At 33.0% G+C, this 23286-nt stretch overlaps 1 protein-coding gene across 1 annotated transcript in view; it reads right to left on the minus strand.

The window, feature by feature from the left end:
• Nucleotides 1-508: 508 nt before the first annotated feature.
• The window catches only part of LOC134717965 (uncharacterized), a 28379-nt gene continuing 5601 nt past the window's right edge, over nt 509-23286 (minus strand). Inside the window, exons 6-20 of the mRNA XM_063580466.1 lie at nt 22898-23110; nt 22091-22317; nt 21028-21209; nt 20535-20686; nt 14346-14422; nt 13565-13733; nt 10672-10918; nt 9707-9810; nt 8978-9132; nt 8303-8471; nt 6458-6670; nt 5643-5869; nt 4614-4795; nt 3803-3954; nt 509-646 (exon numbers count right to left, since the gene is read on the minus strand). Coding sequence (XP_063436536.1) covers nt 577-646; nt 3803-3954; nt 4614-4795; nt 5643-5869; nt 6458-6670; nt 8303-8471; nt 8978-9132; nt 9707-9810; nt 10672-10918; nt 13565-13733; nt 14346-14422; nt 20535-20686; nt 21028-21209; nt 22091-22317; nt 22898-23110 — 2539 coding nt within the window. The 3' untranslated portion in view covers nt 509-576. The remainder of the gene's footprint in view (nt 647-3802; nt 3955-4613; nt 4796-5642; nt 5870-6457; nt 6671-8302; nt 8472-8977; nt 9133-9706; nt 9811-10671; nt 10919-13564; nt 13734-14345; nt 14423-20534; nt 20687-21027; nt 21210-22090; nt 22318-22897; nt 23111-23286) is intronic.

Here is a 23286-nt window from a genome sequence, read left to right on the forward strand (position 1 = left end):
TGAAGGCCGTACATTGACCTATAATGGTTTACTTTTTTAAATTGTTATTTTGATGGAGAGTTGTCCCATTGGCACTCGCACCACATCTTCCTATATCTATTTGAATTAGTATTAAAAAAAACCATGTATTTTCGGCAGTTCCAGGTCCGATTCGCATACTACACTATGAGGTAACGGAATCGATTACATTCTCCTATGTAGAGTTATCGGTCCGCGCTATCTCTTAATTGAGCATGAACCGATAACTCTGCGTGGGAGATAGAAAGGAACGATAAATCTGCATATTAGATTGGAATCGATTAGTGTTTATGAAGTTGCATCCTACTATCAATTATAAACAGAAACAAATTGATATTTTTTTATTCAAGCAAAACACACAACAAATATATACTTGGTTAATTCAGTTTTTTTTATAGTGATATATACATGTAGGTTAAAAATATATAACAAATTAACAACGAAACAAATGAGCGTTCTTTACAATATAAAACATTGAAATTTTTACTCCATAAATTAGTTCAATTGTATCCTACAATCTGTACATTTCACTACTATCTAATTTCAGGCATATACTGGTTAAAACTTTGTCATTGAGGTAGTGCCATTCTTAACTGTAAATTCCTCCGGAATCTTCTTATTAGATTTTCTAAAATAAAAATGAAAATTAAAGAACCTTAGTGAGTGCGCTCACATACCCCACGCCCCCACATTGTCATTGGACAAATAAAATAACTCTAATAAAAAAATTGAATCATAATTTCCTGTCGAAATGCACATCTACATAGTATGTCCTTATTATCTAAAAGGTCTCATGAAATTCTGTTGTGTGGTTTCAGAGGAGTTTTGATTACAAACTGTTGCAGTAGTAAATTGAGACAAATAAGTTCAAAGGGGCGTAACTCCTAGAAAAAAAAAACTGAATCATAATTTCCTGTCGATATGCACATCTTCATAGTACGCCCTATATTTAGTTTAATGTATGGATGAGGGTCTGAATGGGGGGGGGGGGGGGTCTGTTATTCTGTAAACATTTAATTTTCACCCCCTTTTTCTCTAATCTTCAAAAAATAAGACTATTCTTTAAAAGTGATTTTTTACGCAGTATTCTCTAATTTTTTTCCCCAGTTTTCTTTAATCTTTAAAAAAAAGAAGTAAAAAACATTCTTTTAAATGATTGAGAACGATGATTTCCAAACAACAGCAAGGCTTTCATTTGTTTCTCAACAATGACGTGCTGATGTGTATTGTTCTGCATGATTAAAGTGCTAGTTCCTTGAAGTAACAAGTCCAAGTTCTCATCAGTTCTTTCCAGTGATTTTGACTACATATAAGAAGATGTGGTGTAATTGCCAATGAGACAACTCTTCAAAACACCAAATGACACAGAAATTAACAACTATAGGTCACTGTACGGCATTCAACAATGAGCAAAAGCCAACCGCATAGTCAGCTATAAACCGGGCGGATTCAGGTTTTTTTAAAAGAGGGGCCGTAGTTTGTAAAGATAGGCAAGCGGAGCGAGGCGAAATTTTATTTTGGCCCCTTTTTAGGACTAAAAACATAAAATAAGTGAAATATGCACTTTTTAAACGGTTCCTGGCGTGGGGCATGCATATTTTTAGTTGCTGGTAAGGTGTAAGGGTTGGACATTTTAGATGCTGTATCTCCCTATTAATTTCTATCATTAAATGATAGTTTGGATCCAAGAGCTATATACTGATACATTTAATGTGTGATTTGTCAGTAAAACATAGGCATGGAAATTTTCGCACGTTTGTTGTAAGTTAAGTTAGAATAACCTCACATACATGTAATTCTTGTTGTTAACAAGATATACGCTGGGCTATTCGATTGAATTTGAAATACGACCGACACGTGTTAAAAAAGACAAACAAGCAATTTTTATCCAAATGTTTGGTTGATATGTTTCACCCAACAACATTAAGGGAAGTAAAGGGTTCCAAATAAATCAAAGGCTAAGAATGAGTCTGAAATGACAACGAATTTATGAAAGCCAGCCGACAAATGAAGACATACAGGCCACATCCAGCAAGCAGGTTGCAATCTGGTCTTGAAAAAAGTATTCTATATATATCAGTTCGGCGAAACAGACATTCCGGTCAGACATGAAAACCCCTGCCACAAAAAAATATGTCCGCTTTTATTCATCATGCTCATTTAATGCTAAATAATTCTGTTGGGAATTTTCGTTTCTGATAGCAAAAAAGTGGACAAGATTTTTGTTTTGCGTCTAGAATTTTTGTTTAAGGCAAAAATCAGAGTTAATTTTTTTTCTCTCAAATATCTAAGACTGTCTCCTCAAATCAAATGGGTCGTAATAACGACTTTAAATCTATGTAGGGCTTATACTGACTGGGGATCATTATTCAGCTATATTGTTTTAAAATAGGCTGAGGCGTTTGGGGTTAAACATGTTTCCGTAGTTAGATACTATTGCTGTGGAACTTTTTTTTCATGAGAGTGTAATAGTCTATAGAGCATTACTTTCTGTTTGGTAGAATAGTGAAATAGAAGTCAATATGTTAATTCTTGCTAAATCCTGTGTTGCTTTGAAGGTGTCATGATTGTCATCCTCATCCTACGCAATGTGTTACTGTAATTTGAATTTTAAAATGACTGAGAGACGTTTTATTCGACGCACTGCAGGTCAACTCCACCATATCGACTCACATGACTTTGATGATCAGTAAATTCAAGCGAAATATATCTTTATAAGTCAAGAAATGTCGTATAAACATCAAATAGTAGTACCGTGACGGGAAATGGCAAAGTTCACCATGTTCACGAAGTCTTGGATCCGCCACTGAATTAAAAGTCAGAGTAGAAGTGTCGTTAACCAGTTCACATTGGCTGGATCTTATAGTCTGTTATCACGAAACCAAAAAAGGTTTACCAAGTTTGTTTTCACTTTTATCATATTTTTACAATGATAATTTGGATAATTTTCTTTAGATTTTAAGAAGGGAAAATTCTGTAAACAGTAAATTTTTAATGTTTTCTTTTATTAATCATTCAATATTCATTATATTTTTAGACCACGCATTTCTCTAATCTTTATTTTATTTGCCCATTATTCTCTAATCTTCATTTTTTAAGGGCATTATTCTCTGATCATTTAACCCCATCAAAACCCTCATGGATACATGCAGTACTTCTTAACGAACAGTGGCAAATATATCATCCATATCAGGACCGAAAACATTAAGATGATGAATTAATATGAAACCTACGTTGTACTAGTTCGACAAGTTGAGCTGTATTTAAGTGTGTAAATAACTATTTAATGCCGCATGATAATACATTTGAAGCGACAAATGACATTTTTTAAATAACGTTCTGCCGATGATCATATACCTACGACCTCCCACTCAAAAGAGGGGCATGCTACCTACAGATCAAAGTGACAATTACTATAAAGGAAAAAAGGTAACAAAAGAGTCACGTGTACAGTGAATTCCAGTAAGTTACTGTGTTTGCATAAACGATCATACATGTAGTTTATCCATTAGGCACGTACCACTTGTATTCAAGTTTCAATTTAATCAGTTGCTATCGGTTATGCAATGTACCAACAATGTCTTGGGTCAGTAACATATTTATCGTATAATGAAGAAGTGCCTTATATAGTATGAATTGTATGAAAACTAATTTTATAGAGATAAATATACGGACGTACATGAACGTACAGACAGACACTGGTAACATTAAACGCCCCTCTGTAGCGGCGGTGCATAACAATGAATAATAACATTTGATTAATATCGTAGTTGACTAAACTTACTTTCCAAAATTCTTTCCATCTTCTATACTTTCAGGCAGATGTTGATTCAGTGTTTCCGGAAGAAGTAACGTCAATACTGCAGCAATTAAACAGGCCCCTCCAAATATAACCAATGGTACGGCCGTTCCAGTAGTGCCCCCTACTAAATCAGCCTGAAGTTGAAAAGTTCATTTTAAAGTATTTTTGAAACCGAGTATTCGGTAAATTGGCATTGATGAGCGATTCATGTGACGCCTATCATATATTAAATCGTTTTCACATGGACTTTGCTACAAGATTTCATAAAACTTTGATTTGCAGTTTCTGGGTAAATGTGAACGGATAAAAACGTTCAATTAGCAACACGACGGGCACATAGAGGTTGTCCCTCTTCCCGTGGAGACGAGGCCTCCCATTAAGTGTTTAATTTCAAACAACTAACTCAGCATTCTCCGAAACTGTAGTATTGTAAGTTAAGCATAGCATAATGTTTCCGCTGTTTTAAATTACTTTTTGTTATTTTGTGTCCTTTTTTGCTGCGACTTTGTAATAATCTTGTTTTAGGTTGAAAGAGACATGTATTGTTTTGTTTGAATTGTTTTACATTTGTCATTGTTGGGCCTTCTATAGCTGACTATGCGGTATTGATTTTACTCATTGTTGAAGCCTATGGTGACATTTATTTGTTAATTTCAGTGACATGCAACTATTTACGACATTCCTTTTTATGTTATTCTTGGAATCGGTACATTTCATAAGCAACAAATATCTTCTCTGTATGGGCTAAATATGTATTGTGACTGTTTCGTTAATGGTCGTATAAAATACATACAGTATCGGCTATGAAGGGCGAAATCATTCCACCCACACGTGCCCAGCACGAGCTTGATCCCATCCCTGCGTTACGTATGGCTGTTGGAAATACTTCAGCAGATATGACGTATATTGTTGCAAAAGCAGCAGTTGAAAACAGCTTGCCTATCATAGCTAATGCTGTTGTCAATGGTTGCAGATCTGGAAATTAAAATAAACTATGCAGGAAAAAACTGCACTGGCAAGTTAACAAAAAAAACCACCATTTGAATATGGTGTTTTATAGGTGAGAAGTTAGCGTTTGAATGTATTCAGTCTAATTTACTGAAATGAATCGAATTGTGTCAAAGAAAAAAATCTCTTTGATTCAATTTAGATATTTATTATGAAATCGACACGATGTTTTCGTAAATGCAGACAAAGAACATATGATCTCATTTGAAAAGTCTTCCGTTATGTTAATAAATCTGTAGCGCCTTCTCTTGGTGATAAACATTTTCCTAATGAAAAAAAGTATTCGCGCAATTAGAATTATTGTTTACTGCACTTCATCTTTGTGTATTTAATAACAAGGAACACAAATCAATTGGTATTTTGAAGGTAAAAGTATAAAATTGAGAATGGAAATGGGGAATGTATCAAAGAGACAACAACCCGACCATAGAAAAAACAACAGCGGAAGGTCACCAACAGGTCTTCAATGTCACGAGAAATTCCCGCACCCGGAGGTGTCCTTCAGCTGGCCCCTAAACAAATGTATCCTAGTTCAGTGATAATGAACGCCATACTAATTTCCAAATTGTACACAAGAAACTAAAATTAAAATAATATAATTTATGCATGTTGGATTAAAAACAACGCAGATATATATAGAAAAATTAAATTCTTATTTAAAAAAAGGATATTCAGGTTAAAAAAATAAGGTTTGAGGTGAGGTTTATTCTTATTAATATCGATCTATACTGGTTCTCTGTTCTCTTTATTCCTGATTTCAAAGGTGACTTAGTTTCCCATGGTCATATGTTGCAAGGGAGATAACTAGCCTTACCTTTCCCGCCATAATTAACAGTGAATATTGTGCTCAGACAGGATAACCCTCCAATAGTCATGTAAATGATGTGACTCTTTTTCCGTCCTATTCTGTCGATCATAAAAATAGGTAAAGCATGTCCTGGGAACTCCATAAGAACACTAAGGAGAAAATTAATGTAGTAATCTCCATACAACATTCCTGTGTTCAGTGACAAACCATAAAACACCATACTGGCTACCATCCTGGAAACAAAAGAGAATAAAATGTTAAATTTATTTTAAATCATATTCATTATTATGTAATCATTAAAGATACTTGCATAATACATGTAACACTTGACCATGTCCGTGACTGGCATATTTGATTTCACATTCTAGTCATATTGAATGATGCAAGAGTATAAAATATAGGAAATTTCAATAGATATATAGGAAAATGTATACCATAAAACTAGGAGTTCAAAATTGAGTTTTATAATGTTTTCTAATGTTGTGCTGTTACACCACTGGCCCATGGTGTGGAAGGGTTCAGCGCCGAAAACATAGGAAAATGTATACCATAAAACTGATGTTCAAATTTGATTTTTATAATGTGTTCTAATGTTGTGCTGTTACACCACTGGCCCATGGTGTAGAAGGGCTCAGCGCCGAAAACATGACATTTTGTCTCTGCATGCATGGTGGAGAGTTATCTTATCGGCAATCATACTAGATCTTCTAATTTTGACAAATCAAGCGAGTAAAGAACAATATATTATAATTCAGAAACAATTATCAATACATTAAGTGAATTAACAACTTTTTACAAGTATACAATTGCACAAATCTTACCAATTATAAAATATCACAACAGTACGACAACCCAAAGTTCTGTCTGAAAACAATAGCCACACTTTTCCCGCTTCTTTCTTTTCTGGTGCTAATTCTTCCATAACTTTTTCTGAGAATTCTGTTTTGTTGATGTAAGCAGCATGTTTAAGTAGAGCGGCTGCCTCCTTTTTTCTGCCTTTTCCACTCAACCATCTGGGTGATTCTGGTACGAACCTAATATATATTTCTTCGTTTATATACTTAAACAAGAATGTGCCCATATGCATATAGGACATCAATGCCCCATTCGCACTTTCATTTTCTGTGTTCAGTGGACCGTGACCTTGGGGATAAAAACTCTGATTTGGCATCAAAATAAAAAAGATCACATCATAATGAACATCTGGAACATGTGTAATAAGTTTCAAGTTGATTGGACTACAACTTCATCAAAAACTACACTGACCAAAAACGTTAACCTTGAAGCGGAACATACGGACGGAAAAGTGGACGAATATACTAAAATACACAATGCCCCTTGACGGGCATAAAACAGTGAAAACATAATAATATTTAATTTATCGTATGGAAGATCAGTATATTGCAGTGTGACTACTTTATAATTTAAATCAAGTTTTATTTTCTCAAAAAAAGAAAGTAAAAATATAGAATGGTGATAACTCTAATTGAAAAACTATACAAAAGTTATGTCTGCGGCTAAATTCATTTTTAGAACAGTTGTCAATGACCCCAAATAGGGGCATCCTATTTGTGTTTAGTGTGAATTCAATAAACAAGCAGTTTTATATCTTACATGTATAGAGTCTGTATACAGATCACTGCTGATATTTACGATGATTATGAACACAAAACAGCTTTATTAACTTTACTGCACACGGTATTAAAGAGTTTGACATTTGAAGACCAAACAGACAATCAATGCCGAGTAAAGACAGAATGTATAGCCAGCAATTTTTCATATAATGCACTGCGTGACTTAAAAAGATGATAATAAAAATACTAAAAATCCAAGCTTAAAGCCTCGGTCACACCTTACTGGATAGCTCGAACGGACGCCTAACTTTTTTTCAATCCGTTCATGTCCGTTAGACGTTTTCAATCCGTTCATGTCCGTTAGACGTCCGTCCATATCCGTTGCATGTCCGTTAAGCGTCCGTTTTATCCGTTGACGTTCGTTCTGTCCGGTGGAAAATTTTGAGCATGTTCAACGTTTGTTAGGCGTCAGTTTTGTACGGTACTCGTCCGTTTTGTATCCGTTACGTGTCCGTTATGCATTCGTTGGAGATCCGGTAGACCAATTCACCAACGAAGGTCTACCGGACCCCTGACGGACGCCTAACGGATAAAACGGATGTGAAACGGACATTAACGGAAGGATAACGGATAAAACGGATGCCTACCGGATGTAAAACGGACAAATGCCAATTGAAATTTCGCATGGTTTATTGCCTTTAATTTTTAGATGGTTTATTACCTTTAATTATCAGAGTATTTTGTTCATCCGTTTTATCCGTTACGCTTCCGTTAGGTGTCTGTTTTATCCAGTACTCGTCCGTTGGATGTACGTTCGACGTCCGTTCTGTCCGGTACGTATCCGTTTCACGTACGTTCAATGTCCGTTGTGTTCGTTAGGCATTCGTTACATGTCCGTTAGTACACCAACGGACTCCCAACGGATAAAAATTTTGTCAACGGATAACTTTTTTTTCGTCCGTTAGTCGTCCGTTCGAGCTATCCAGTAAGGTGTGACCGAGGCTTTAATAAACTTCCTTATGTAATTCTGTCAGAGACCCGAAATATTGCTGGTTCGTTCTAGTATTCATATAATAGGATAAGTCTATATACCACCAGATAGCAAGGAAAAGACCAATAGGTATTGTTAAAGCAATAATTATCCAGTTCCACTGTCTGACGTAGTACGATATCAAGATATAAAATAGACTTCCAACTGGCCCAATTAATGCTATCACTAGGCCAACAAATGTTCTTCTTGATGGTCCAACCCATTCCATTCCTGGTACAAAAACAAATATAAAATATATAATTTTTAAGAGAGGTATGTTAATTTTGTAAATTTGGTAAAATAAAGTATATAGAACAAAATTAAGGACGATCACCATTTATGTCCAGTTTTGTCATTTTTGTTTGTTTTCCTCGTACATTCAAGATCAGAAGGTTATTGGACACTCCAATAATATGTTAAAAAAAATGCTCGTATGTTTGAAAATCGTTAAGCACAATTGCCAACTCTTACTTAACATCACTGATAGATTGATTTTATTGATTTTTTTTCTTTCTACGTGTATGGCTGTCTCTCATTTTATGTTTTTTGATTTACGGATACGGATTAATAGTATTTAAAAGGCCGAGTTTATAGTTACGTTGGAACGTAAAAATAACAAAAACGTTATTGTTAAATAAATAAGATACTAATTGCCGGAACGTTCGGTGGGGTAAGGAACCAATTAATTACGAAAGTGACAATAAGACTTGTATAAAAATATAAAAAGAGTTACCTACCAATTACATACACTGTCATAAACATCCCCACAGTACAAAAACCAGTACAAAAGCGAAGAATGACAAACATCGTATAGTTTACAGAAAAGGATAGAGACATTCCGGATGCAAACATGAGAATCGATGCCATCAGTAAGGCTTTCTTTCTTCCTATACTGACAAAAAAATGTAAAAGAAATATATTTTTATTCTTTCGATCGTTCATCTTATAATTTGCGACAGATTTGTACTGGTACCCAACACCTTAACTAAAATTAATTTGGCACGTTTAATTTGCATAAAATTTTGACAAAGTATTTATTTTGACCCTTTGACAAAAATATAAAAATTTAAAAAAATTTGAACCAACTGTTTTATCAGAAAAATTAGACTGGTTATATAGGAGTTTGAGAAACACTTATTTTGGTCATTGGGAAGCTTAATATTCACTTAACAACACAACGTAATTGAAACATTTAGCTGCTTTTACAGAGTTATCTCCCTTTTAATTTTAATACTTTTAATACTTTTCAAAAGTTGTTAACATCTTTCTCTTGATAAAAAAAAATACAGATATTGTGCTTGTTTTCTAACTAAAAGATGTAAACAAATCTCATTCTTTGTGAGGATTATTGAAGATTTTTTTATATAAACGAAAATCATCTTATTGCGAAAAAAATATATATTATTCATGTTTAAAATCCATTCATACAAAAATAATTTTAACACAGTAAATATTCACACACTTACGTATCGGAAATCACGCCGAACATAAAAGATCCCAACAGAACACCACCGAAGAATATTGTCTTTGACAAGGAAACTTTGTACTTATCATCACATACTAAATTTTCCTAAAATAAAAAGAATACCGTTTTGTTAAATTGCTTCTAGGGACATTACTAAACAACACAATCTAGAAACATATTAATATAACAAGACCGTTAGTTTTCTCGTTTGAATTATTTTACGTTTTTATTTCGGAGCCTTTTATACATGTAGCTGACTATGCGGTATGAGCTTTGCTCGTTAATGAAGGCCGTACGATGAACTATAGTTGTTAATTTTTGTGTCATTTTTGTCTCTTGTGGCAATCATACCATCTTATTGACAATCATACCATATCTTCTTTTTTTGAATAAGCACATCAACAAATATCGTGCAATACATTAGATCGCGGACATTTGAGTTGAATGCATTTTTCATTTGTCGTTTGAGAAAATATAAAATGCAATAATTAATGCTGAAAGAGGTAAGTGTGAATAACCGATTATTTTCAATCACTTTTTTTTAAAAGCAACTCCATGACTAATTTAATATAGATTTTATAATTTTGTGGTGCATTTGTTTCCTGGTTGTTTTTTGGACCAACTTTGATGCATTTAGTTGTATAAGTTTGTTGGGTGCCTTTACTGTTATACTTTGGTTATTTTATTTTACATTATCAATACTCATCTCCATAAATTCATGTTGAAGTGTAACTTAACACGAACACTTAATTTAAAAACCTCGGTTTAAAGGATAGAAAAATAACCCCCTCAACAACCTATGAAAATATCAAAATATTTCAAAAAAAAAAAACATGACAAAAAAAATTTAATTAAACAAAACAATAAATCTCTAACAGAAAAAATAGAAAGAAATGTGTTTTTTAGGTATTATAGAGACATTCTTTGGTATAAAGATAAAAAAAAAGTACAAATATTAAATCTTACTTTCGTAACAAATGTGTTATCAAACAGCTTTTTACTGTAAACCCATGCACTACATTTGGATTGTGTAGCATTGATTGGATGGCTGTCATTATCAAATACTGTATGTGATTGGTCAATCTGATATACGTTACACTGTTCATAAAGTTTGTTGTCATGTGTTGACAATGGAATATATGCATCGATGAGTCGTTGATGTTCAGATCCTTGGATCTCAAAGGTGTCATTCTCTAGACCTGGAATTTGACATCTGAAAAATATAGAAACTTATTGTAATGCAAAGTAATATCTCTTTCATAAGTCATCATGCCGCATTTCAATAACTCTTTTTTTGTACTAGTAAATACACTCACAATAGATACCAAGAATTACATTTGTGAGCCAGACACGCGTTATGTTAAAAAAAAAAGGCTCATCATTGACGCTTAAATAAAAAAAACCACACACCTTAAAAAACGCCATATAAAGTATGATGTTTAAGGTGGCTAAAGTCTTAATTTTTTCTCTCTCAAAATCTATTGTTTACTACTAGTATATGAACAGCCTGCAATGCACTCTTTTGTAACTTGATGAATTTCATCAAACCTATAAAATACCTCAAACATTGGGAAATATTACACAATCTATACTTTTCTTCTGGGTTATATTTGTAGAATAATATATTTCACGTAGATATATCTTTGCCAAAATATTCAATTTTCCGATGAGTTGAATATTGTATCTGAACATTCATTTTTACTCCTTGAAGTTTGGTATGCACCAGAGGCGTTCCGAGTACTCTAGTAGACACGTCGGAAATGGACATTGCGAACTTACTTCAAGCACATGAGCAACAGGAATTAGACAAAGTGCAATTTATTTTTTATGAAATATCTATCACCAAATTAAATTATGGGCTATTTTTTTTTTAAATATCAATAAAGATAAAGCTACATGTATCGATATAAATCATAATGTGCTTAACCTTGCAAACAGAATACATGTTGATAATAAAGGTGAAAAAATAAGTACAGTTAGAATACATGATGGTCTTGATGGGGGTCCGTGCCTTTCTTTATATTGTTATAATTTATTTTTATTTTTTATATTGTTTTTCTATTCTTTAGTTTTTTTGCCCATCATTCTCTATTTTCTAACATTTTTGTCTATATTGGTCTTTTCTTTTGTTTTTGTGTCTATTAGTCTCACTATCGCCCCCCCCCCCCCCCCATTTATTCTACCATCTAAGACCTTAATATATTTAGATTATTGAATACAATTGTTTGACGGAAGACATAGTTCGAGGCTGTCTTCAACAGAAATCTGATTTTGTCAGTTTTATCACTAAAGTTCCTTTTTTTGCTTCATTTGGCGACCAATGTTGTAAACTGAATTGTCAAAATATTATGTCAAAATTTACTATCGAAAAACTCTTACGATGAAAGACTAATAAAATGTCGGCTATTTTTTTCATTTTCGAGGCAACATTAAATTACATTTTCTTTCATGCTAATTTTTCATTCATTTGATATTCACCATTTGAAAATGCATCTATTGCCTTATAAAATGACCGAAATGGAAGAATGACGGAAGATTAAGGTGGTACCCAACACTTTCACTAAAATAAATTTTGCTCGTTTAATTTTTATAAAATTTTGTCAAATTATTTACTTTGACCCTTAAACAAAAATGTAAAAATTTCAAAAATTTTAAACCAACCGTTTTGTCAGAAAAAATACACTGGTTACATAGCAGTTTGACAAACACTAATTTTGATCATTGAGAAGCTTAATATTCCTTTTACAACACAATGTAATTAAAACGTTTAGCTGACTTTACAGAGTTATACCTCCCTGTAGTGTTAGGTACCCCCTTAAACAGTCATACATTGTACGTACATGTATTAGATAAATGACGGAACGAACTACAAGTATTTTTGCACTAAAGCCTTAAAGATTAAAGAACTGTGGAATTTTGAGCAACATCTAAACGACAATATTCATTCATATAAGAGTAGTAATCCTATTTTGTGCAATTTGGCAAAAAAGGGTACCAATAAAAATCGAACTGTGTGCTTTGATATTTATCACAACGTGCTTAAAACTGCATACAAAACGTTTGTTGATAATATAGTTGAGAAACTAAGAACATGATACATGATGGTCTATATGGTGTTGATTAATTATATTTTGCCTTTGAATATTAAAACATTTGGTCAAGATTTCTGTTTATAAATTTTATCAGGCCCAAATATACCCCTGAAACTTCGAAACGGACATAAGCATTTACAATTAAATCAATGGGAACACACTTTTGTAACGAAAACATATTTTTAGAGTTTGAAATAATCATAAATATCATGGTAAGTTGCATGAAGTATCTTCAGTTTTTAGCATGACGGATTTGGTCCGTTGACAGACATTAACGGTTCACATTAATTAAAACCTGACCACGATAGAGGACGAAATTGAGAATGGAAATGGGGAATGCGTCAAAGAGACAACAACCCGACCACAAAACAGACAACAGCCGAAGGTCACCATTCTTTTAAAATTGTCTGTTGACAGGTTGATGTTTAGTCATGCAGTTTTTTTAATATCGATTAAGCTTGAAATATTTGCAACTGGACACCATGCGAATACCAATCTATCGATCAAAACAGTTATAGCTTTCAAACGACGCTATTATTTCAATTATAAAGACCAACAAATGAATCTAAATTTGAAAATATCAATCTATTTTTATCTCATAATTAGTAGTTAATAAGAATAACGAATAAGTTACATGTCTTATAATAAAATAAGAAGATATGATTGCTTAGGAGAAAACGCTTCACAAGTGACAAAACGATATAGAAATTAACAGCTATTGGTCACATTACAGCCTTCAACAATGAGTAAAACTAACTTTTTATTACCTGTGTTCAGGAATTCCATTGATAAACACTGAAAGTCCCATGAAAGGTCCTGTTAAAATCCAACCAATCATTAACAAAACATAGTTTCTCTTTTGGTAAGGTCCAAAAGACCCAATTTGTGTTAAAATATCGTCAAATTTCATATTAATTACTGATGTGATCTTCAGAACTTAACTTAATGAAGAAATATCAAAACAAATCTGGTACACTAATTTGACCTTCCTGTTTGGAGGATAAAGTATCTTGGTGATTGGTATATGCATTGTAAATATCAACACCAGCTTTAAGCGGTCATCTAAGATACAGATACATGAAAGATATATACATTTATATTTATCTAACATAAGTTATAAGTTTTATAGCTGGAAACGTTAAAACGTGTCTACTTAGGAAAAACAGATACAAAGAAACAAAAAGTGTTTTGAATAATAAATTAAGATAAGACTACAATTTCAAATTCAATTGATCATTTACTTTTATTTGTGTAACGTTTTTGCAAATTTATGAGAATTGATGTCACAGTGAATGTAAACAGCCGTTATTTAAAAGTCCTAAATGCCTGAAATGAAAACTGTTTTACTCTAGGGTAAATTTATATTCCAAATCCTGGTCCAAATAAAACTTATTAATATAAGTGTCTAAGCTAATACGGTATGCTGAGCAGGTTCACACCTTTTATCCAAAATTGTTGCATTTTAAAAACAAAACATATTCGGAAAGAGTAGCACGGGAGAACAACGTACAAACAAAAGGAGTTACATGTCACAATCACAATTGTTACTTGCTTTCTTGTTATGATTCATATGTATTATTCTCTGCTGTTTATCATTTGTCATGTTGTAAATATGTTTTTCGTTGCTATAGCATATATATATGCTTTTTACAATAAAGTATTCGTTCATTCATTCAATCCCGTTGTTTGTTAAAATATGAGATTTTCACACAATAGAAAATAAAGGGGGAAAATAATATAAAGTATAGAGAAATATGAACCGACAAAACTATGGTGACTGATGAGGTGCTTGACTATAACGGAAGAAGAATAATGGGCAAAATGTATCAATGGTAAAGAATAGAAAAAAAATGTACAAAAGCGTCCTTTTATACCTAGCACAAAAGAAGCACCTGTTTCTCTTCTAAAAGACCTATATAGTCATACCCCGTGACACCCCTCATTATTTTTTTCTAGAGGCCCTGGAATAGGCCGACCTACTAGAGTTACTGTTGTACTGAATATTATCATAAAAAGAGATGTGAATTGTTTTATCAAATGATGGGATAAAAACCATTTCAAAATTGAGTTAAAATTACTATCTTAAACGGATTTTCTGCCTTTTTGAATATTTTTTTATTTAACGGCCGTTGTTGTCTTATTCTGTATTTTTGGTTTCTCCATATAACGCCTTATTGTTCGCTAGCTTATTGTTCGCTAGCTATTGATCGCTAGCTTCTGTCTGGTACAAAAAATGAAGAATATAGAAATAAAGGACCCCGCATCTAGACCCTGATATACATTTGTACATGTATCAGAGGTCAAGGATCCTAACGTGTACAAACTTTTGGGTATGAGCGTACTGAAAAAAATGTACATTCCTGGTCTACCCAGCAACGAGTTGGCACACTTGCTGTTGGACTATCAAACCGTGGCAGAAATACGTGCATGTCCATTAGAAACATATCGTATCTGTATAGACTATTGGAATGAATTACTGGTTATGTATGCTTGTTGTCCTCACAAGCGTAGAAAGCTCCAATTTTCCAACAGCCTTTAAAAGTTTTTAAATATATAAAAAGCAATTATTATATAATTAAAAATTACATTACAATATAAAAAAAGACAACAAATAGTGCAGATCTCGCTTTCCCTTTTTTTGCTGAGGTTCGCAATCCTAAATATTTAGTCTACTGTATGGAGTCATTCAAACTAATATAAAGTAAGGGGAACAGTAGTATACCACTGTTCAAAAGTCATAAATCGATTGAGAGAAAACAAATTCAGGTTACAAACTAAAACTAAGGTAAACACATCAACTATAAGAGCGTTTTGAGCCCAACTGACCTATGGGATAATATCGAGCATTTATTACAGCCAATTAAGATGAGTGTGTAGGCAAAAGTAATATCTTTAGTTAGCTTGCTTGCTAGCTGAACCGTGAAGTCATTGTTAGGTTAGGTAAAATATCCCCCTTTAAGAGTAGACTAGTCTGATATATAACCAGTATATCTGTCAGTAGGACTAGGGTACTTCAAAAGGAGGGTAGAATACCTTACCTAACAATGACTTCATGGTTAAGTTAGCAATCAAGCTAACTAAAGATATTACCTCTAGCTACAGACTTATTGAAATCGGCTGTAACATAAAAAAAAAATATCAGCGGTACAAGATCAACACAAAAAGAAATTTGTGTCATGAATTGTATTCTACACTTCAATCTTGGAGAGCGTTCATTGTTGATATGTACATAGAGCCTCTAGTTTACCTTTCTTTTAATGTTTACCTTTATTTGTATCGCTTAGAGTTTAATGTTATTGATGTATGACAATCGATAAATTCTTCTAAGTATCGTTTTTTTTATGCCCCACCTACGATAGTAGAGGGCATTATGTTCTTCGGTCTGTGGGTCCGTTCGTCCGTTCGTTTGTCTGTCCGTCCGTCTGTCCCGCATCATGTTAAAGCTTTTGGTCAAGGTAGTTTTTGAAGACGTTGAAAGTCCAATCAACTTGAAACTTAGTACAAATGTTCCCTCTGATATGATCTTTCTAATTTCAATGCAAAATTACAGTTTGAATCCCAATTTAACGGTCAACTGAACATAAAATGATAGTGCGAGTGGGGCATCCGTTTACTATGGACACATTCTTGTTTCGTAATAAAACAACTAGCAAAAACACAAAACATAAAGTGTTTTTGTTTGTCCCGTATTGTAGGCTAACGTGCCCGTAGAAAACACTTTAGGCGGCTGCGACTTTAAATATGTATTTTGAAGATTGTATAATGCATAGTACATGTCTACACTGTAATACATATATTGAATAAAAGAATCATCTTGATGTTAATTCATCACGTGCATTTTCCTTATAAGTTATCATTGTTTTTTTTAATTAATTCAACTTTTAATATTTCTATTCTTATTTTTCTTATTAAAGAAGATGGACGAAAGATACCAGAGGAACAGTCAAACTCGTCAATCGAAAATAAACAAATAACACCATGGCTAAAAATGCAAAAAGACAAACAGACAAACAATAGTACACTTTTGATACAAAATAGAAAACTAAAGAATAAGCAACACGAACCCCACCAAAAACTTGGGGTGATCTCAGGTGCTCCAGAAGGGTAAGAAGATCCTGCTCCACACGTGGCACCTGTCATGTTGCTTATGTGATAACAAATCCGGTAAATAGTCTTATTCGGTAGGTCACATTCAAGAAAGGGATGGGTATTGTAGTTACGTAAGGAACATATCCGATATCATTTGTGAAACGGTTATTCCATAACGGTCAACCAACTCGTGATGGTGTCCGTAAAATTTACGAAGGGATGACTTTAACTTCACCATTTGGAACTCTTGGCTTAATAGCTTTCTTGTGAGCAGCAACCCTAAATCAAGAAAATCAAGATAGGGAAAGCAAGCACGGGAATATCGTATCAATTGGGAAATGTATACCGCGTATGCAGGTGCTGCTGGAATATTGCTACTTAGAAATGGAAAGTTCACAATTGAAAAGCTGAATATTATTTGTCGTAAAGTTTTGTTTTCAACTGACCCACATTGTCAATTTCTAGATGCAAGTCGATATATTAAAATGTTTTGTTATAACCTTGTAGTTAGATTTATATACTTAACACTTTTCACGAAGATAAGAACCTACAAATGTATCGAATTTAAAATTACGACCCACGTACAGTGCTTGTTATTATTTACATAATCGTCAAAGGGAAATCCCCATGTACAAAAACTCCATGGTATCTTGGTAACTAAAACATTTATTTACACAAGTTTAAAAATTGTGTATGATTAGTACATCTTATGTAAACAATAGTAAATTGGAATGTTTACAAACAAAAATTTTGAGATTTTGTATATAGTCTGCATTTATTAAAAAATAATCTGAGTATCATTTTAGAACCATTTTTCCATTGATGTTCGTAGATTTTTTATCTCCTAATATTTTAACAATTCGTCTGTCAAGAAGAGATAGTGTTCATTATTGCATGTCTAAGTCACAAAATGTGAGAAATTTAAATAAAAAAAATAATATTTAAAAGCATTCTTTACGACATGCCATGCATCGTCTAGGTACACAGTGACGTTTTGCAAGAATAATTAAATCTTGAAATGCACATTTAGTTAGGTGCATTTAAATCGTATATCGCTTAAGATGCATATAAACTCTGTATGCAAAAATGTGTGTGTTTTTTTCACCCCATCTATCTTGAATTTAATTAATAAAATGTGTTTACACTAACTGTATCCTGTTTAGGGTGAATCTATAACGGTATATCTTTATAGCTGTATATTTAAAATGACGGCAATGGGGAGGAGAAGGAAATTTGATTAGTACGGAAGCGTATTAGGGACATAGAAAAAAATAAAATTGGCCGTGAACATTTTCAAAGTCGAAATTTTGACATTTCAAATCGCGAAATTTTGACTACAACTTGAAATTTTGACTTTTCAAATCCCGAAATTTTGACTTGAACTTGAATTTATGACTTTTTAAAAAGTCAAAATTTCAACTTTAAACTCAAAATTTCGACTTTTTTAAACTCGAAATTTCGACTTATTTCAAACTCGAAATTTCAAGGTATTTTAAACTCAAAATTTCGACTTGTTTTAAACTCGAAATTTCGATTTATTTTTAACTCGAAATTTCAACGGATTGATCGGAGAAATCTTAAATTCATGGAGAAAATATGCTAAAAATCAGCAAATTTTTTTTATTTCAAGAGATATTTACATTGCATAAGGTAGCTAAATTCAATTGAAACCAAAATTTGTTTAAAAATAAATTAAAAATATTATTTTTTTCAATTAAAATAAAAAAATCTTCCGTTTTAAGGAATTACATATGCAAAACAAGCATACCCCATAACAAGGGTATAAAATATGAGACAAAGTCTTCAAAAAGTCTGCTAAGTTCATTTAAAATACAATATAAGAGACTAGAAGCAGAGAAGTTCGAATGACGTAGATGCATTGTTTTTATTGGTTGATGCTTTGTATTGCGCGAGTTAGTTTCTGGTGTAGATTGCAGTGTTGTTCAATACTTGTATTTTTATACCCCGTTTTGAGGGAGGTCCAAACAGAATTTTTTTAGTTAGTTATTGCCTCCCATGGTTATGTCGGTTCATCAAATTAGAAATTATGAAGAAACTATGTTACAACTTCTTGAAACAAAGTAAACCTATGATAGATTTGGCTGTTTTGGTGATATAGCTCGTCAACTGTTTTGGTCCTTGTACATTCTCGGTTTTCATATCGTTGGCCTTTCAGCATTTCTAATGAAAGTATAGCTAGAAAAGCGCTTGGGACGCATCCTGTAACATTGATAACGTGCGGTTTTCATTTTTCCAAGTGTAAAGCTTCTGTCGGAAATTAAAGAATCTGCAAAACAGCTGGAATGTCTGTAACTGCTAGTAGTCCTTTGTAAATTTATGTATCATTGTCCATTTGCGTAGTTTCTTTTGTTACCTTTTCTAACATCGGACTCGGACTTTTTTAAAACTGAGTTTTACTGTGTGTATTGCTATGTGTTTCTTTATTCTACATTTGCTAGAGGTACAGGGGGAGAATTTAAGAAATCACAAAACATATTAAACCACGCCGCATTTTTGCTCTTGTCGGGCCAAGTCATGAGCCTCTGGACTTTGTTTGTCTTGTATGTTTTATAACTTTTAGTTCATGTATATGTTTTGGAGTTTAGTGTGACGTCTATTTTTACTGAACTTGTACGCAGTCTTATTTAGGGGACAACTGAGTACCACCTTCCGGATGCGTGATTTTCTCGCTGCGTGGAAGACCCATTGGTGGCCTCCGGCTGTTATCTGTTCTTTGGTTGAGTTGTTGTCTCTTTGACGTATTCCCCATTTCCATTCTCAATTTTATATAGTTAATCGGTATTTTTACATACCGAATATAAAATTTAATAATGAAAATATACACTAATAGCTACAGTAGTTTACTTGGTCATAGAAAACAAATATAACCCATACAATTTAGCCCAAAAGTCGACTGCCACTGGCCCAAACATAACGGTTTTCGGCCAAAGATTAAAAGTTTCACCAACGAACATTAAGTTAACGTGCTTGTGTTAAATTTATTTGCATCTTATGTTTTATAAACCCTTGTCTGTTGTTGATAACTGTTGACTCTAGAAGTATATTGGTTGTGTGTGTGTTGTCAAGTAAGATCATTGTTGTAAGGAGGATATTTAACTTTATAATACATATTTGTTTTCTTTGTAGATCGTTGTGGCTCACTGCAGGTCACATTGCGAGTGGGGAGTTTTGTTTCATCAGTTAAAGTGGAATTAAAATACATCTTGACGAAAACATATTTGAATAACATGAACATGTACATTGTTTATACACTCAAGTTAAACTACAAATCTCCTTTCTCAGTCTGAATTCACGATCTCTATCAAAGTCGAGTCTGTTCCTTCGATTCCGTTGTCGTCTTCTTATCTATGTCCCTGAAATATTCAAATGCATTTATAAATTACCTCATTGAAAAAACGTATTTATCTTTAAAAAGAAAATTCAAAGATACTTTTATTAATTTTAGAAAAAGAGTTTGATTGTTTGTGATTATTCTGTTCTTAATAGCTTCCTGCATTTTTTCTTGATCACAACATCACTTCCAAATGCATACTTCGGGGTAAATCTATTGTAAAACCTGCAAGTGATTGTGAAATACGAAATGTAAATGAAAATTTTTTATCAATTAATCACATTTTTCGTACATACCTTGAGAAGTGCTTTCCGTCTTCAATTGTCTCTGGAAGTTGTCTATTTAAAGTTTCAGGTAATATGAGTGTTAAAAGTGCAGCCAGTATACATGCACCTCCAAAAATAACTAACGGAACAGCTTTGCCTGTCGTACCACCAACTAAATCTGCCTACAATACCACAAGCAAAATATTTAAAAAATATAAAGCTATGTTTGTTTTACAACATCACATTGCATAATAATGTATGTTTTATGTGAATACATTTATTTTGTTTACATACAAAAATCGCGAGGCATTTCAAAATAATATTTTATTTCCATATAAAATTCAACATTCATGACTACATGTGTATCTCATTATAACTTCACAAGAAAACAGAAAGCTGAACATAACTCATAGACAATACGTGCTTTAGCATTCAAATGTAAGTATAAAGGATACAATTTTTCGTTTAAAATTCATAGAATTGTGAAAGCGTTGAGCATGCGCAAAAGAAGAGAGACACTTACAGTATCTGCAATATATGGGGAAATCATTCCACCAACACGTGCCCAAACGGAACTTGAACCCATGCCAGCATTACGGATCACGGTAGGGAACACCTCTGCTGAGATAATGTAGATAGTAGCAAATCCTGCAGTTGAAAATAATTTTCCAAGCAAGGCCAGTGTCGTAGTCAATGGCTGAAGATCTGTAAAGAAACACAAAGCAACGTATTTTTATACTAAATCCACTAAAGGTGAACTGGTTCATAATGTAGTCTTCTGAACAAACTTAATATATTGGTTAAAATTGGCTTTTAAATACGAGAACTCTAAGATTGGTATTGTCTTTTTTTCTGTTCCTTTTTTTTTTATCTGTTGATCTGACGAGTCAAACCCTTTCAAACTCATTAAGATTTGTATGGTATATGTCCCTGACTAGAGTAGGAACATGTTTAGTCTGTCATGTACAAGTTCCAAGTGATGAGGCTAAAATAGTGATTGGCATTGGTGCCCGTTGCTGTCTGTCATGTTTATTTTTCGTTTATTGTTTTCCGATTTCATTTTTTTACATTCTGTCATGCCGGGGTGTTTTAGAGCTAACTATACAGTATGAGTCTTGCTCAATGTTGAAGACGTTTTGCTCACCCGTACTTAATTATTATGTGTAGTGACTCCTTGGAGATCCCGTTACATTTCCTTATTTCTACACTTGTATATAGAGTGAAGTAATTCAAAGAAAAAAGAAATACATTTATCGTATGGATTTCATCTATGTTAAGTACTAAACACAAATTAACCAGAAAAAAAACTAACGTTTCGATAGTATGGACACATATATGATTCACAGAATAAAGGATAATGAGCATAAATACAGAATAAAGGACCGACATCTGCCGGAAATAGAAAATTGGGCAAAAAAAAAAAAAAAATAGAAATAATTTGAATGGTTCTATAATATAAATAATATATAATAATGGAAAAAAAGGAATACAGAAAAACGACTCAAGCATATTTAAATATACTGAAATAAAAAAAACCACCAGACCAAATTAAAGCTGTCATGCACCTCGAGATACTTAACAATTACCTTTTCCTGCATAGTTTGCTGTAAATATAGTACTGAGGCAAGCCAACCCACCAATACCCATGTAAATAAAATGACTCCTTCTTCGACCAATTCTTCCTATCATCAGCAATGGTAAAAATTGACCTGGATATTCTACGAGTACACTCAGCATAAAATTGATATAATAATCCCCGTACAAGATTCCAGTATTTAGTGACAAACCGTAAAATACCATAGACACTACCATCCTGTATAAGAGAATAATAACTTACAATCAAATTAAATGTGATGTCGTAAGCGTAAATAATATAGCATATATGATTAAAGATAGGTTTGAGGTAAATGACAACGAGGCGGCAATACAACGAAAAAGCACAAATTATTTCAAATCAAGGTAACGAGCAATCGTAAACAGCACTAGCAGACACGTGTCTCCACAATGTGCAATACTCCGATTCGTCCCGACACAAACATTTTGAATAAATTTAACGGCAACAAACAAAGATGCAGTGTTACTGCTATACACTGCCAGTTCTAACACTTTTGACATTAAGATATGAAATACAACATTACTACTGATCTCAACCCTATTTTTAATTTTGGTCAATAGTTTTCCAGAACGAAAACAAAAGAACATCCAAAAACCAAGTATTGACAATTCTTGATTTTACTTGTTTAATTTGTCAAAAATAAAACTGTTGAACGAAAGACTTAACATCAAAATCCTCACCAAAACTAGTACGATTTCAGGTGTTCCGGACAGGTAACCAGATCCCGAAGATTAAAAAGAAAAAAACATGATGATAAACCTACAGAGCGTATAATTACCAGTTAAAAAATATCACTACTGTCCTACATGCTAGAGTCTTGTCTGAAAATAATAACCAGACTCGTCCTGATTCTTTATTGTCAGGTGTCAGTTCATCTAACATTTTGTCTGCAAAGCTGGTTTTATTTACCACTGCAGCATGTTGAAGTAAAGCTTTTGCCTCCGCCATCTTTCCTTTACTGCACAGCCATCTTGGAGATTCGGGAATAAACCTGATGAAAGTTTTAATAGATATAAGAAGATGTGGTAAAAGTGCCAAAGGGATAACTAATAATAATATGATTTTAGTGTATGAATGGCTTGTGTTTTGATGATGAATGACATTTAAGATATATATTTCATGGTAATGACCTAAATGTAACACAGTCACCAGTTCCAGATAAAAAAA

The sequence above is a fragment of the Mytilus trossulus genome, chromosome 5 (assembly GCF_036588685.1).
Source record: "Mytilus trossulus isolate FHL-02 chromosome 5, PNRI_Mtr1.1.1.hap1, whole genome shotgun sequence".
NCBI lineage: Eukaryota > Metazoa > Mollusca > Bivalvia > Mytilida > Mytilidae > Mytilus > Mytilus trossulus.